This window comes from Cherax quadricarinatus, unplaced genomic scaffold (assembly GCF_038502225.1).
Source record: "Cherax quadricarinatus isolate ZL_2023a unplaced genomic scaffold, ASM3850222v1 Contig245, whole genome shotgun sequence".
In the NCBI taxonomy this organism is placed as follows: domain Eukaryota; kingdom Metazoa; phylum Arthropoda; class Malacostraca; order Decapoda; family Parastacidae; genus Cherax; species Cherax quadricarinatus.
Genome location: NW_027195271.1, coordinates 25419 through 42593, shown reverse-complemented (window position 1 = coordinate 42593; position 17175 = coordinate 25419). Strand labels below are relative to the sequence as shown.

Below are 17175 nucleotides of genomic sequence, written 5' to 3'. Positions count from 1 at the left end.
GATAGGAGGGGAGGAGATGGAGATGGTGGTGGTGCGAGTTGGGATCAGCCCCTTTACAGTGTTTGTAGGCCTAGTAGGCTCTGCATCGGAGGAGAGGGAGGAGGTGAAGGAGATGGAAGAGGGGGAGCAGGAGGAGGGGGAGTGAGTGTGTGTGAGGAGGGGGAGGGAAGAATAGAGGTATCCATTAGGGTAGGGACTACAAGTGTTTGTGTGAGAGAATTTATGACCCTCTTATGTTCACACGTGTGCTCGTGTATGTGTGCGCGCGCGCGTTACTGTCTTGTCACTCGAGCCTTCTTTCCTGGATTCTACCTTAATTTAACAGTAAAATAAATCACTGTCTGGCTTTTTGGACTCTCCCCAGTTTCTCTACACTAGATTTTCTACAACTATGCTGCTATATATGGCAATCTATGCTCAGTACAGGAAGGCCCCGCTTTACGGCGTTTCACTTTACGGCGTTCCGCTAATACGGTCATTTCAAATTATGACCAAAACTCGCTATACGGCTCCCCCCACCTGACTTTCTAATACGGTCACCGCGCCCCACCTTGTTTGTTTACATTCTTCGTGAGCTCAGTAAGCACTAAGTATCTCCATTTTGTCTGGAAACTCCAAAATTTCAAATGTTTTTAAAAGTTATTTCATATTTTATATATACTCTGATAATTATACTTATGTATACCTGTACTTAAATAAACTTACATACTGTGCTGGCATGCAGGTACACATTAAAATCAGTAAGTGTGTCTTATGTCTCCAGACGTCATATTAGTAATGATAATAATAATCATCGAGTCTCATTTAAATGTCGTATATTACGTTAAATACACATTTTCATTAATCCATCTATGATATTTTTTCAAAATTATATAATAAACACGATACATAACATAAAAAGATGTTAAATACACCCCACAATAGAATAAATAAACATAAATATGAGATGTGGTAGCAGACGACTTGCACAAGTGACGCCATATTAGAAATGCTAATAATAATAATAATAATAATAATAATAATAATAATCACCGAGTCTTATTAAATGTTGTATATTACGTTAATATACACATTTTCATTAATCCATCCATGATATTTTTTTCAAAATTATATAATAAACATGATACATAACATAAAAAGATGATAAATACACCCTACAATAGAATAAATAAACATAAATATGAGATGTCGTAGCCAGATAACTTGTACAAGTGATGCCAAGAATAACATTTTCTCTAATCTAACATAAGAGAAAATGTGTTACTGGGGGTAACTGTAGAAAATTATTCCTTTTGTATGTATGTAAGTAAGTTTATTCAGGTATACACAAATACAGTTACATAGATTATCATACATAACAACATATGTGTAGAGAACCTAGGATAACCCAAAAAAGTCAGTGACTTATTTCCATTGCCTTCACTCAGAGCATCATTTCTTCTCAAAATGATGTTACATGAGAATGGGAGTGTTCTTCTTTATTTATTCTACCGTATCAGTGTAGAGACAACCTGTACACAATGTAACTTGTACACAAACCAGACGTGTACACTTCGTTTACAAAACTTACCTTCGCCTGGTTTGTTTACATAACTCTGCGCCTGTACTCTCTCATGCACTCATTCTTTCTCTCTCTCATTTATTCGTTTTATCTCATTTACTTACTCCTGACCCTACATTAAGACTACAAATATTTTAAGGTAAGTAATGAGTGAACTGTATATACATTTAATCGCTCTGGGATGCTTAAATATCATAGAATTGTATGTGTGGGTGGGGTGGCCTGGTATGGTAGCCTGGCTGACTACCATACATACCACACTTGATTTCTTACAATAAATGCTACTTGTCTCACCCTAGATTAAGACTATAAATATTTTAAGGTAAGTAATGAGTGCACTATGTGTGTATTGTACTTTTTATTGTTTTTTGATGCCTGGTTCTATTGCTAACTTAATATATGTTAGTGTAAACTTGTTATCTAGTGTTTGTATGCATTTGTAAGTGGAAAAAAAGGGTGTTCCACTTTACGGCGGTTTCCGCTTTACGGCGGTAGCCTGGAACCTAACCAGCCGTATAAGTGGGGCCTTCCTGTATTTGTGTATGCCTGAATAAACTTGCTTACAATATGGGTGGTTTTTTTTTTGGCCTATGAGCCTGTGCGCTTCGCTGATGTGTGTGGCACCGCTAAAGTCACTTTCCAGCTACTCCCCCTTACTAAATGTTGAGTGTTCTATTATGATATTCAGCTCTCCAGAGCAGGGTTTAAGACCCTCAGCTATCAGTGTTGCAGGGCCAGACCTAAACTCCCTCATACAATCACAAAAAGGCTCAGTACTGTATGTCTGGCACCTGTGTTTTTTTTTTTTTGTGTGTGTGTTTTAGTTATAATTTTTTTTCTTCTGTTTACTTAGTAGTACTTTGGGCCTGCATATAAACTGTATGACTGTTAGATAGGTGTGGAGGCAAGTGGTTTTTATGACTTGACGAGCTGTTGGAGTGTGAGCAAGGTAACATTTATGAAGAGATTAAGGGAAATCAGTTAGCAAAACTTGAGTCGTGGAGGTAGGAAGTACAGTGCCTGCACTCTGAAGGAGGGGTGAGGATATTGCAGTTTTAGGACATCTAAGCTGTAATGTCATCAAGTCTCTGGCAAGATGGTGATGGAGTGAGTGATGGTGAAAAAGTTTCATCTATTTTGGGTTGCCCTACTTCAATGGGAGACAGCTGGTGTGTTAAAAAAAAAAATTGACGAATTCACAACCCCCTCCCCTTCTTTTTACACTATCTTCCATTGAGACAGGGTGACCTGAAAAAGAAGAAACACTTTTACCATAATTCACATTCAGTCTTGCCAGACATACCAATATTACAGTTCAGATGACCCTTACCCCCAACTGCATGTATCCCATCTCCTCCTTCAGAGTGCAGGCACTGCACTTTCCACCTTTAGGACTCGAGTCCGGCTAATTGGTTTCCCTGAATCCCTTCAAAAATGTTACTGTGAAACCTTTTTACCTTGACATGCACAAGATTTTAGGAAACTTGCTCTCAACCTTCAATAATTAATTATTAGTCAGAACCCTTATTTCTCTTTGTTCTCTTTCTGCTCATGATTTTTCTTAAATACTTGAAGGAGGGTTTTATGGTGCATTTTTTATATACAAAAGTTTAATGTTATGTTTTCTAAATTTCACCCTTTATATACATTGTGGCAATTTTTCTACAGGCAGGGAAATGGCGAGTTTGAATCACTAGATATCACTCCTCTGTCATCACCACCAGAACTGCCAGAAGTGATGAAGCCCCAGGAACCCCAGGTTCATGAACTCAACTGAGTCTTATACCCCTGTTGAGGATTTTACCTTATTCCCTCTGTTATTAGTTTCCAAGTGTACTGAACAAGACCTGTTAGTTTGAGATGCAATTTAGTAAGGTTCCCTGAAACTACTCAATTTTTAAATTGGTTCCAGTGCATGCATTTTATTACTAAAGTTTGTATACCTCAGTGTCATTTTGCTGGGATGTGTATTCTAATATTTTGTTTTCAGAGTATTTAATTTAATGTTTACTTTGTTAAAGGAATAGGTTTTTAGTCCAAATATATGCAAATATTGAAATCCCATTTGGGTGACTAATGTTTCTAACATCATTGAAGGTACGGTATTATACACTGAACATATTTTTTTTTCACATGTATCCTCTAAGCTGTTTTCAGATTCTCATTAGTATGTCATATATACAACCCACAGCAGTCATTGTTGTATAGCAAACCCTTATTTGGGAGGATCAACAGGGGAAAATACTTTGGTGTAATTTTTTTTGGCTTTTATTACAGGTAGGTGGGGTTATTTTTGTCATTAGTTTATATTTGTTTATAATAGTATGTGGAAGATTTTATTTCACTTTTCCACTACTTGAACAAATGTTGCAGTTAACTTTTTTAGAATACATATGAAATAAGATTCCCAGAAGATGGATGTGAAACAAATACAGGTATGTAGATTTCCAAACATGTTGAAGAATATTTGGTTCAACTAGTAAAGTTTATTCAGTACACAAAATAACGTTCTAGGTAAGGGTTGTGTTTTGTCTGGAGCTTTTCATTGTAAACTATGTAAAGTAAAAGGACACAAGTACAACTAATGTGACATTTTATTGTGGCAACATTTCGCTCTCCAGGAGCTTTGTCAAGCCGTTACAAACAATACATGGACACAAAGGGTATATATGTAGGCTTAGAGGTGTAATACTAGTGGTGGTGGTAGTAGTAGTGATATAAGTTGCAGTAGTAGTAATACGATATGGTAGAACAATTAACTTGCACATGAGTAAAAGGATATAAAAGCTATTACTTGGTTAGCATAAAAATAAGTTAGACAAATATGTATTTCTATTGGAGGTTGGATTAGAGGCAGTCTGTTTCAGTGTTCATCCTCTGTAATGTGCTTGTGTAGTATTAGCAGGAGAGACTACGTGATGGCAGGGTTTACTGTTTTCAGGAGGACTCTTGCTAAGACTTCAGAGACGATGAAGCTGCCTTTATTTTGTTTAATTGTATTAGAAACAGCGATTAGTGTTGATTCAAGGCAGTGCGTCTGCGGAAATTAGTTTCTTTAATCATTAACCCTTTCAGGGTCCGTCCCGTAGATCTACGGCTTTACGGTGAGTGTCCAAACCGTAGATCTACGCCATGAGCTCAGCTCACTCTGATAAACTGTGAGTGGTACATTTGGGCCTAGATATGAGAGAATACATCTATGTGGTATGTGTGCACCACATAAAACAGATCCTGCAGAACACTGTGTATAATGAGAGAAAAAAACTGAAATCATGATTTTTCGATTAAAACAGCAACTTTGCAGTGTTTTTTCGTATGTTTTTTATAGTTGTATTTGCGATTTCTTGGTCTCATTTGATAGAATGGAAGACATATTACAGAAATAGAGATGATTTTGATTGGTTTTAGCACTGGAAATGGCTTGAAACTGAGCTCAAAGTAGCGGAAATGTTAAATTTTTGCCGATATTCAAGAGTAAACAAACGACCTCACACATCTAATACACATCAGCTGGTGGGTCTAATATACATTCACAAATATGGTGATGATATTTATACAATTATTACAGTATTGCATAACACTAAATCTTCTATTTTTTGGTGTGAATAAAAATTCATTATGTGAATAAAAAATCAAAATGGAATTTATTTGTAAAGCCTCAAAACATAACTAATGAACAGAGGAAATGTTAGTTTAGTGCCAGGAATGCCTACATTGTTTATTCTGGACCCTATTTTGAAATTGGAATATTTTGAACTTTGTGTTAAATTGGCCAAATTAACAATTTCCGATCACTTTATTTTGTAGTTGAAACAGTTGACTTGGCGATTTCTTGTACTCAATCGATAGAATAGAAGTAATACTAGTGAAATAGCTAAGAATTTGGTTGATTGGAATAATGTAATTGGCCTAAAATGGGAGTCAAAGTCGGCAAAATCGCCGATTCGTAAATATCGCTGACACATCAAAATTCGCGAGAGCATAATTTCGTCAATTTTCCACCAAATTTCGTACTTTTTGTTTTATTACCTTCACAAAAAGATTCTCTACGATTTCATAAGAAAAAATACAAATTTTTTTTTTTGAAAATTCTTGGACACTGGTGCGTGACTCCAGATTTGGGCCTTGGACCCTGAAAGGGTTAATCAGGAGTCCTTGAATTTCATGAGATGATTGGTGAAATTCAGGGACGCCCGATTAGTGATCAAAGAAACTAATTTCCGCAGATGCAAGTGCTTTGAATCAACACTAATTGCTGTTTGTAATACAATTAAACAAAACAAAACAAAACAAAAAAAAAAAAAAAAAAAAAGCAGCTTCACCATCTCTGAAGTCTTAGCAAGAGTCCTCCTGAAAACAGTAAACCCTACCATCACATAGTCTCTCCTGCTAATACTACACAAGCACATTACAGAGGATGAACACTGAAACAGGCTGCCTCTAATCCAACCTCCAATAGAAATACATATTTGTCTAACTTATTTTTATGCTAACCAAGTAATAGCTTTTATATCCTTTTACTCATGTGCAAGTTAATAATAATAATTACTACTACTACTACTACTACTATACTACTACTATACTACTACTACTATACTACTACTACTACTATTATTATTACTACTACTACTATTACTATTACTACTACTACTATTACTATTACTACTACTATTACTACTACTACTATTACTATACTACTATTACTATACTACTATTACTATACTACTATTACTATACTACTATTACTATACTACTATTACTATACTACTATTACTATACTACTACTATACTACTACACTACTACTACTAATATACTACTACTGTACTACTATTCTACTACTAATATACTACTACTATACTACTAATATACTATTACTACTAATATACTACTACTACTAATATACTACTACTACTACTACTACTATACTACTAATATACTACTACTATACTACTAATATACTACTACACTACTACTACTACTATTCTACACTACTACTACACTACTACTACTACTATTCTACACTACTACTACACTACTACTAATACACTACTACTACTATACTACTACTACTATACTACTACTACTATACTACTACTATACTACTATTCTACTACTACTATTCTACTACTACTATACTACTATTCTACTACTACTATACTATTCTACTACTAAACTATGCTACTACTACCATTATACTACTATACTATTATAGTACTATTATACTAATACTATTATACTATTACTATTATACTACTAATACTATTATACTACTATTCTACTACTATTCTATTATACTACTACTACTATTATACTACTACAACAATGCCACCACCACCACCTCACATTAAGCCTATATATACCCTCTGTGTCCATGTATTGTTTGTAACGGCTTGACAAAACTCCTGGAGAGCGAAACGTTGCCACAGTAAAATGTCACATTAGTTTCACTTGTGTCCTTTTACTTTACATATTGCCGGTAATACTACCAACATATGTACATTGTAAACAAATCTGTATAACTACATATAATTTAAAAGTCAGCTACAGTACATGTTTGTCATTTGGAGGATTATTTTGGCACTGCTGCATAACTTGTATACATTAAGAAATATAAAATATATTTGACATACTGTTGGTTTTTGAGACCCAGTAAGTTTGACACTGTAAATTTACCACAGTATGTAGTACACTTGAAATATTTATACACTATCATAAAAAAAACTTTTAATGTATAGTAACTATTGCATTATGAAGGGACACTTGAGTCTTTGGAAGCAGTGTTGTAAAACTGATAATCCATTGTTTATAAGATATAAAAACCAGTATAGGTACAGTGAAAGTTTCGTCTTTAGAAACTATAGGTTAATGAACAGCTATTTGTCTCACTTAGACACGCATACTAAACTGTGAATGCAAGCAATGATACCTTAAATTATTTGAATGAATGTTCTTTATTAGGTGCCTCACTGTTGATTATCCCAATTATAAAGCTTTAACTTGTCATGAGGGAGATTTTTTAATAGTTTGGGAGTTTATTAATAGTATTTATACTCGATCCAAATCTTAATTTTTCTTTTGTTATTGTATTATACTTTTAGTGTTAAAGAACAGAATGGTAAAGTATTTTCATATAAAATGTTGAAAAAAAGTTTTGAGTGTGATATGTTGAAGAATGCAAAATGCAACATTAATAAAGCATGCATGTGTTATGGGAGATGTAATCATAATATAATTATTCTAGTAGAAGCTAAAGTTGTCATTATAGGCTGCATTTCTACAGCAGATAGCTCCAAGTTAGCAATCCTTGGTTATCCTTACAAAAATTATCTTGGAAGTCAATTATGAAAGCTTTATACAGCAAGATATTTTGACAGATTATGCTGTATGTTTTATTTCTTAATTCTAAGATAAGTTGGAATTGATAGGCTAGACGAGTCTGAATTCGGTTTAAACTTTGAAATTGGACATGAAATTAGCTTCTGCTTTTAGAACTTGGATATTTACCAGATTACAGATTCTTTAATGACATACATATTATTTGTAATTTTTTGATTGCAACAAATTTTGCCCTACTTAGGAAACTCAATATTGTACAGGGTGATGTGTCTTCATATATGTATACATATACTGTATTACTAACTAAATATTTTGTTTCATGGCCATGTGCATGTCATTTAAAAGATTTTAGTCTTGCAGTAAGACTGAACATTTCAGCTTCCATTGTAAACCGTTCACTATATATATTTATCACATTGTACAATTAGCATTATTTAATGAGCCATACTTACTCTTGAATCTTGCATGAAGCTTTTTTGAATGAAATGCATTGAAGAAGCAATGCTTCTGTACTTTGATATCAAGTCACATCAATTTGTCATCAATATCTTTGCAAAACTTCAGTAGGTCACATGCACGTACAGCTCAGCCATTGCATCAATGACTGAAGTTTTTCTTCTCAATTTACCGAAAATGATGACTGAAAATTGAAGTATTTTATTTATTTTTTGCTGTCATTTGTCATGAAAAGCTAAGTGCACCTTAGAAAAACCACGTAACTAGAAAATGTAACATTTAATTTATAATAAAAAATTTAAATGCATAATTAAAGTGAATTTTCTTGAACTAATATAAGTACGTACTCTTGTGAGGAATTCCCAGGTTTAATAGGTCCTTCACAATAAGCCATTGTCCTGTGTTTAAATGTATATCTGTATTAACTTTGATTGTTTATTGTAAAGATAGCATTATGAATAGTAGTTTGGTATGTTAATTATGATGGTAAACTATGTGATGCTGCTTGATTTTTCACCTGAGTTTATTATCAGTGTATGGAAAATGAATAGGCAATACTGGCCACACTAAAAGGAACTCATTGTAATTTGCCATAATTGAAAGCTGATTATATGGCAGCCTGTAAGGAATTTCTATTACACCTGGCAGGGCTGTATAATAATATCGATGATGTTGGTGAAGTAACCTTTTTTTCTTTTTTATATCAAGTATATTACATTTTGGAATAAATTTCAGTGGATTGAGAAAATATTTTTTTCTATCAAGTTTATATAATTCTTGTTATATAATGAATATGCAGGCAGCTATTTCAGTTTTAAATTTTAACACTGCATTGAATGATTACATTGGTTTAGTGCTTTTCTTAAATACTGTATTATTTAAGTAACTACTGTGCTATTAAAACAAAACAAAGTGTACAGTGCTCCAAAAATTCTACTGGATTTTCAAGAAATGTGTTTGAAATTATACTATTAGAAAAGCCTTCCTACTTTGATTTTGGTTAACTCTAAAGCATTTTAGTCATTGTTACATAAGCACATATGTACTGTACAGTGCATAATTGTTTATATTATAATAAGTAATGTTTACAGATATTCTGGTTTAGTTAAATGCTTGTTTTTTGTTACATTGAAAGTTATTCTTGTATTAAGAGCACAGAGAGAAGCCCGAAGAAAATCAAATGCTGAAAGAATTTTATTGGCAATATTTAGGAATATTATGTCAGTTTCACACACTTGTATGATCATCTAAAATCTGCTTGCAGTATGATCAAATTAGTGTTTCAGTTAGCATAATTTTCTTAAATTCCTTAAAAATATATGTATACCAGTTTAGCTCTTCTGCATTCCAGGCTACACTAGAAGGAAGTGAATTATAAAACACTAAAATAAAAAAAAGTAACCAGCTTATCAGTTAGAGCAATGAAAACTTCTCTCAAGCTCCAAAACATGGTTAACTATATCATGGATAGGAACTGCTGCCAAACCAGCTAAGCTGTATCATGATTAACTTTGTGTAATACCATATGGCATGAGTAAGAATCTGTAGTCTGAATGTTATCTGTGAAAGATAAAGTTGATCAGTTTTTGGAAGTCAGCCATTGAAAAAAATATGCAGTATTAAAGTGGTGCAATAGCTGGGAATTTTAGTTTTCTGACTGTTAGTAATTCATAAATTAGTGATTCAGAGGCTGATGAACTTAGCCCATCAAGGAAGGTTACTTGATGCTACTGAGGAGAAGGGGCTCTTCATGCAAGGAATTGGATCTGTCCTTCCTTTCCTTGGATTGAACCTAATTGCCTTCCACTTTCCCCAGGTGCTGTATGATCCCCACAGAATAGCACCACCTAAATATAATAATAATAGTTTTTCTTACTGACCTGCTTATGTTAGCACTTCTCATGAATACTTAGGATAGTTGTTAAAATAATAATTAGGTGGGCTTATATTAGCAATACAGATAGCACTGAATTTTTTAGACTGTGGTAGTTAATCTTGATACAGTGGAAGCAATGCTTGAATACTTCGTTCAGTTTTTACTTTTATTATATATACATATAATTTTTTTAACACTGGCTGTCTCCCACTGAGGAAGGTGGCCCATCATTCACTCTATCACTGTCTTGTCTGAGGCACGTAGATACAGTTCAGATGCCCCTCCAAACTGCAGATACCCCCACTCCTCATTCAGAGTGTAGGCACTATACATCCTATCTCCAGAACTAAGTTCAGCTAACCGGTTTTCCTGAATCCCTACACAAAATGTTACCTTGCTCCCACCAACAGCTCAAGTCTCAAAAGCCATTTGCCTCCACCCCTATGTAACATACACTCGCATACTTGCAGGTGCACATGTACGTGCATTCCAAATCTGTTAACAGGAAATGCCAGAGGCAAGCTGAATCTGATCTAAAGTAGGAATTGTGACAGCTGCTATTTGGTGACGACTGCTATTGGGAGATTTTCCAAAATTGATGCGAGTTTGGCATGGTATGTAAAAGGAACATAGAAAAAATATAGGAAAGGAGTCAGGCAATTAAGGATTAGACAGATTGGAAGGAAGGGGTATGGAGAAATAGAAGGGATTTCATGCAAGCAAAGACCCTTGTTGGTTTAGCGCTTTCTTTGGTTATAATAATCATGCAAGCAAAAAAAAAAAAAAAAGAAAAGGGCAATATACTCTAGTATAGTGATGACAGTGCTTATATAGTTAAAAGTTCTGTGGGAAGGAGGGTGGAGGCAGTGGAGTTGCATTCAGGATAATTTATATATACACACACTCGTACACAAAAAAGTGCAAGCAAACTGAAGTATATAACAGAAACCTTGAACCATGCATAATTTTTCGTGCAAGTTTTTGCTAAATTTAATTAACCCCCCCATCCCTCCTGGTTTTCATTACATTTACTATTTTACCACTGATGATACTGTGCTTATAGGAGATTCTAAAGAAAAATTGCAAAGGTTAATGGACGAGTTTGGGAGTGTGTGTAAAGGTAGAAAGTTGAAAGTGAACATAGAAAAGAGCAAGGTGATGAGGGTATCAAATTATTCAGATAAAGAAAATTTGGATATCATATTGGAGAGGAGGAATATGGAAGAAGTGAATGTTTTCAGATATTTGGGAGTTGACGTGTCAGCGGATGGATTTATGAAGGGTGAGGTTAATCATAAAATTGATGAAGGAAAAAAGGTGAGTGGTGCGTTGAGGTATATGTGGAGACAAACAGCGTTATCTATGGAGGCAAAGAAGGGAATGTATGAAAGTATAGTGGTACCAACACTTATTATATGGGTGTGAAGCTTGGGTTGTAAATGCAGCAGCAAGGAGACGGTTGGAGGCAGTGGAGATGTCCTGTCTAAGGGCAATGTGTGGTGTAAATATTATGCAGAAAATTTGGAGTGTGGAAATTAGGAGAAGGTGTGGAGTTAATAAAAGTATTAGTCAGAGGGCTGAAGAGGGGTTGTTGAGGTGGTTTGGTCATTTAGAGAGAATGGATCAAAGTAGAATGACATGGAAAGCTTATAAATCTATAAGGGAAGGAAGGCGGGGTAGGGGTCATCCTCGAAAAGGAGGTTTTGTGGGCGAGGGCCTTGGACTTCCAGCAAGCCTGCGTGAGCATGTTAGATAGGAGTGAATGGAGATGAATGGTTTTTGGGATCTGACGAGCTGTTGGAGTGTGAGCAAGGTAATATTTAGTGAAGGGATTCAGGGAAACCAGTTTTTATATAACCAGACTTGAGTTCTGGAAATGGAAAGTACAATGCCTGTACTTTAAAGGAGGGGTTTGGGATATTGGCAGTTGGGAGGGATATGTTGTGTATATATTTATATGCTTCTAAACTGTTGTATTCTGGGCACCTCTGCAAAAACAGTGATTATGTGTGAGGTGAAAGTGTTGAATGATGATGAAAGTATTTTCTTTTTGGGTCCCCCTGCCTCGGTGGGAGACGGCCAACTTGTTAAAAAAAAAAAAAAAAAAAAAGTGTGTAGAAGATCCCAAAAAATCATTCTAAATTATTTTGCGTTATTATTGTGTCTAGTTAATCTGAACACTCTACTAACATTAGATATTATAATACTGTAAATGTACTATTGTATTTCTTTGCAGTCCTTGTGCAGTTGATGGGCCTTACACTCGACATGTTCTTTATTACAAATGTAGTAAGAAGTTCTTTGCATGTATTGTGCCATATTCTAATGTCCAGCAGAGTGGGGCCTGCACATCCCAGTCCATATCTTTGATTTTGTGACCTGTCCATTGCATGTTTTCTTTGTGCTTGAATACCATTTATACTGTTTATCCCTTTATTTATCTTGAAACATTATCACATCCTGCCCTCTTGTGTCCTTTCATTGTACATCAGACAAAATTCATCTCTGCTTCTTGTATCCTACCAGATTATATTGCTGAATTTCCAAACACATTCAGAAGTGTATGATTCTTAAGCAAACCTAGCTACACCTGTAAACCCACAGGAACTTTACAATTTTCTCTTGGAGCACTGACAACTTGTCTATTTTTTTTTTAACACTGCAGCTGTTTCTCTGTAGTTACTCAGATGCTATCCCAGGTGTTTGGGACAAGCTGGACTAGCTGCTCCCTATCCCATCAGAGCTTATCATCCAAGTATCTTCATATAAATGTCTGTATCTGGGAGCACTTATTATAGTCTTGGAAAGCACTAAACCTGTGATGCAAGCATATACATATTTGGGTGGTTTATATGTGCATTTGTATGTAGGTGTGTAAGTCTGTTGCTATGGTTGGATTATATAATTAAGTACTAAGTTAGGGCTTTATTTCTTAAGCATTAAATTTCACCCTTCTGTATAACGTGAATATTTACTAAACAAGCTTTGCCATCTTTTCCCTAGCACTCATCACAGCCCTTTCTAACTCTCCCTCTGTTCACTCCTCCCTTGCTTCTTTATAACCCTGCACTATCTCCTGCCCCACTGCACTGTATAACCCTTGTAAGTTTAGTGCTTGTTTTTAATTATTATAATCATGTGAAATGGCTATCACCGTCAGATAGTAGTGCATATGTGGTATGATTTCTACCACAATGTCTACTTTCTAAAAACTCTTGTAGACATCCCAATCTTACCACACTTATTATCATGAACACTATGTATAGCCTTTGTAAAAGTTGCTCGTCTTATAGAGTGGTTGTTCTAAATTCAGTTTTTTTTAATAGGAAAGCCTCTTCTTCATTTAACTAACTACTCATTTTAGATAAACTATGGTGAATAGGTACTGTTTGTTCGTTTCCACTTGTCAGAAATTAGATTCGTCTGGGGACCTTCTAGCCGTCATCAGTCAAATGCATGTATGCAGAATCACATACTGTACATATCCATTGGAATACTAGCTCACCACTATGAGACTGCTGGCACTGTTATTAATGTAAATGACCAGCACACAGTATTGTTTCCAGTCATCCTCCCTTAACCCTTTCAGTGGCCTTCACGTAGAACTACGTCGTTGAGGCCAGGGTTCCTCTCATGGTTCTACATCCCTAGCTCAGCTGACTCAGATAAGCTGTGAGCAGTAAATTTTGGACTATATATAAGAGAATGAGTATGCACAACAAATGAGCACAGTATAAGAAATCTCAACCCCACATGTTGCATAATGGAAAAGCAGAACTGACCATGTGTTTGATTTAAAGTAGTGACTTTGAGGGGCTTTCTAGGATGGCTTTATTGGTTTCTTAGTATTATTTGATAGAATGTCCCTTTTCAGTTTAGTGCTTTGATTACAGTAATTTGGTAGAATGTAAGACTACTGAAATAGAAATGATTTTGGTTGGTTTTAGGACTAAAAGTAGCTCAAATTAGCAGAAATATTTTATTTTTACCAGTGTTCCTGAGGATGGGTAAGACATCCCTATATCCCTGGTCTGCTTTATGGCTTTTTAATAGGTCTACACTCTCCCGTCTTCACATCGGCCACAGTTGGCTTACTCACGGGTATCTCATGGAGAGGCACCCTGTTCCTCTGTGAGAATTGTCAGGTTCCAGTTTCTGTTAGCCACATTCTGTTGGATTACCCACTCTATCAACGAGCCTGCAGAGTTTACCTCCAACATTGTCACTGCTCTACTGCCATTTCTTTACCTTTCCTTCTTGCTGATGGACCCTCCTTTAACCCAGACTCTCTCATTGACTTTTTGACAGTAACTGATTTACTACACTGATGATGATACCTCTAGTACTCCCCTCAGTCCTCTCCACCTCAATCTCTTACTACCCTCTACCCCTGCACTCCATACCCTACTAATCATCCCTCTCCCTCTTGCTACCCAATGCCCATGCATCCTTCCCTGCCCTGCTGCACTGTATGACCCTTGTGGTTTAGTGCAGCAGGTCTGATTCAGTTATTGGGATTCCATAAGCCATGGCCAATCATTCCTGGTTATATTTTATCTGGGAAATTGAATAAATCTATTTGTGTGATCATGAATTGAAAATGGAAGGTAAGCTTAATAGAGGAATGTCTACATTGTTTACTTTGGACTCTATTTTTAAATTTGTATTTTTTTAAATGTGTAAAATTGGCCAAATTACCAACTTGTGTGCACTTTATAGGTTAGTTTAATTGGAGTTTCTTATACTCAGTTGATAGAACGTAAGACATAGTAATGAAATAGCTAAGAATTTGGTCAAATGGAGCAGTGAAATTTACTAAGTTAGCAAAATTGCTGATGCAGAAATTACACCCAGACTGTTAACTTTGCACCTGCGTAATTCTATAAATTTTCCATCAAATTTCATGCAATTAGTGTCATTACCATCTGAGAAAGGTTCTCGACCATCTTAAAAGAAAAAAAAAATTGTTTTAAAGTGGACACGTGGAACAGTAATAATCTGAGGGGTCTGGACAGTGAAAGGGTTAATTGTTGTTGGTTGTAGGTAGTAGTCTCTCAAATGCTAATTGGTCATGCCAGACTCTTGGCCATCTTGCGAATGGGTACCCAGTGCCACTGCAATTATTGTCTGTTTGTCCTGATGGTCCAACATCTTTCAACGTAATCCAGTTTATCAGAGAGAGCACCTTTTTCAGCCTGTCATTAAATGGCTTGATTTCTTTAATCAGCCCCCCTGAAATTTTCACCTTTCATACACACATTTTCAATCACTTATATTAAATCTTCATTTACTGCACCAACTATTAATTTCTCCTTTCACCTTTGTGTGCATCATCAACCCTTCTATCTCTTTTACTCCTAATGTTAGCCATCCCTTCAGATATTGCAGAACAAGCCTTTTTTAGACTAAAGGCTTACTCTGCATTGTTTCCTTATATACCCACTTGTTACCTTGTTGCACCACTTATCATCACTTCACCATGGAGCACCGAATGATACACACAGGCTTTAATGAAAGTTGTAATAATCATGTACCTGCATGATCTGGACAACAGTGAATATTGCTGCTTTTAATATTTGCAGTCTACTTCCTTACCTATGTATATCTTGTGCACATTCCATGCTCCATTTTTAATATCCCTACACTAAATGTAATTATGCTACATGTGCAGATTTTTTTTCAGTACCTCAGTTATATTTTGTAGAAAAATATTCATATTACCAAGTTGTTCTACAGAGTCACCCAGCTGTTCTCCATTTGGCCTCTGTAATTTAATTCTCCCGGTTACCATCTGTTGCATTATTTCCCATTTCTTTAATTTTATACAGCAGACATTTTCCTTCAATGATTATGAAAAATATACATGCCATTTTTAGGATAACCTTTCTAACAAATCTTATATAAAACAGATAGGCTTGGTTCTAAAAATTGTATAGACAGGCAGTCTTGTATGTTTCTGGTAAGTAATATTCTTGTAATTTATTATTTTTATATTTTTTTAAAAAGGGATAGTTTATTAAATGAGTACTTTACAGTATAGTTTAAAAAATTGTTTAAGCCATTGGACATTTGAATGATTTACACATTCAGAATTTGCAGTTTTCAGTAATATCTAACTTTATTCAGAAGCCTTCCAAATTTGGAAATACAGTGGACCCCCGGTTAACGAACTTTTTTCATTCCAGTAGTATGTTCAGGTGCCAGTACTGACCGAATTTTTTCCCATAAGGAATATTGTGAAGTAGATTAGTCCATTTCAGACCCCCAAACATACACGTACAAACGCACTTACATAAATACACTTACATAATTGGTCGCATTCGGAGGTAATCGTTATGCGGGGGTCCACTGTATACCCATGATTTAATAGACTAATAGGGGAAAGCAGATGACTGGTAATTGTAATATTGGACAAGTATGTATCGATGGACTGTAGTTTCTGAATCTGTTGACTCAGTAGGTTTTGCTGTCTTTCCAAAGTCTGTTAAATCAAGGGTTTAATAAATTTGAAATTTTCTGAATACTACTAGCATTTTTTTTTTTTTTTTAATTTTTATTATAGTAAGAACAATTAAATTCAATATCTTTAAATGCCTTTTCCAAAACTTTGAATTCAGTATTCTCTAAAATTAATACTGTAACTTTAACAATTTAAAGGAAAATTTATTAAAAATTTTGAAAAAATTGAAATCTGTATATGTAAATTTTGTACATAAATAATAGATTTGATCAGACAAATTTAACTGATTGTAGCAAGATCATTATTACAGTACATCCATAGGGGGAGTGCTAAACTCATAGTGGTCATACAACAGGGAAAATGGAAGGCAATCAAATTCAGTCCAAGGAAATGAGGGTACCTCCAGTTCTTTGGATTAACAGCTCTTCATTTGTATCAAAACATCTTTAAAAGTGGAATGTGGCAGAAATTCAAGTAAATACCAG

The 17175-nt window shown here is 35.1% G+C and overlaps 1 protein-coding gene across 4 annotated transcripts in view; it reads left to right on the top strand.

The window, feature by feature from the left end:
* The window catches only part of EloB (elongin B), a 71268-nt gene extending 60109 nt beyond the window's left edge, over positions 1-11159 (top strand). For all 4 annotated transcript variants that reach the window (XM_070080244.1, XM_070080243.1, XM_070080245.1 and 1 more), the window contains exon 4: positions 3230-11159. In XM_070080244.1, coding sequence (XP_069936345.1) covers positions 3230-3338 — 109 coding nt within the window. In that variant the 3' untranslated portion in view covers positions 3339-11159. The remainder of the gene's footprint in view (positions 1-3229) is intronic.
* Positions 11160-17175: the final 6016 nt, after the last annotated feature.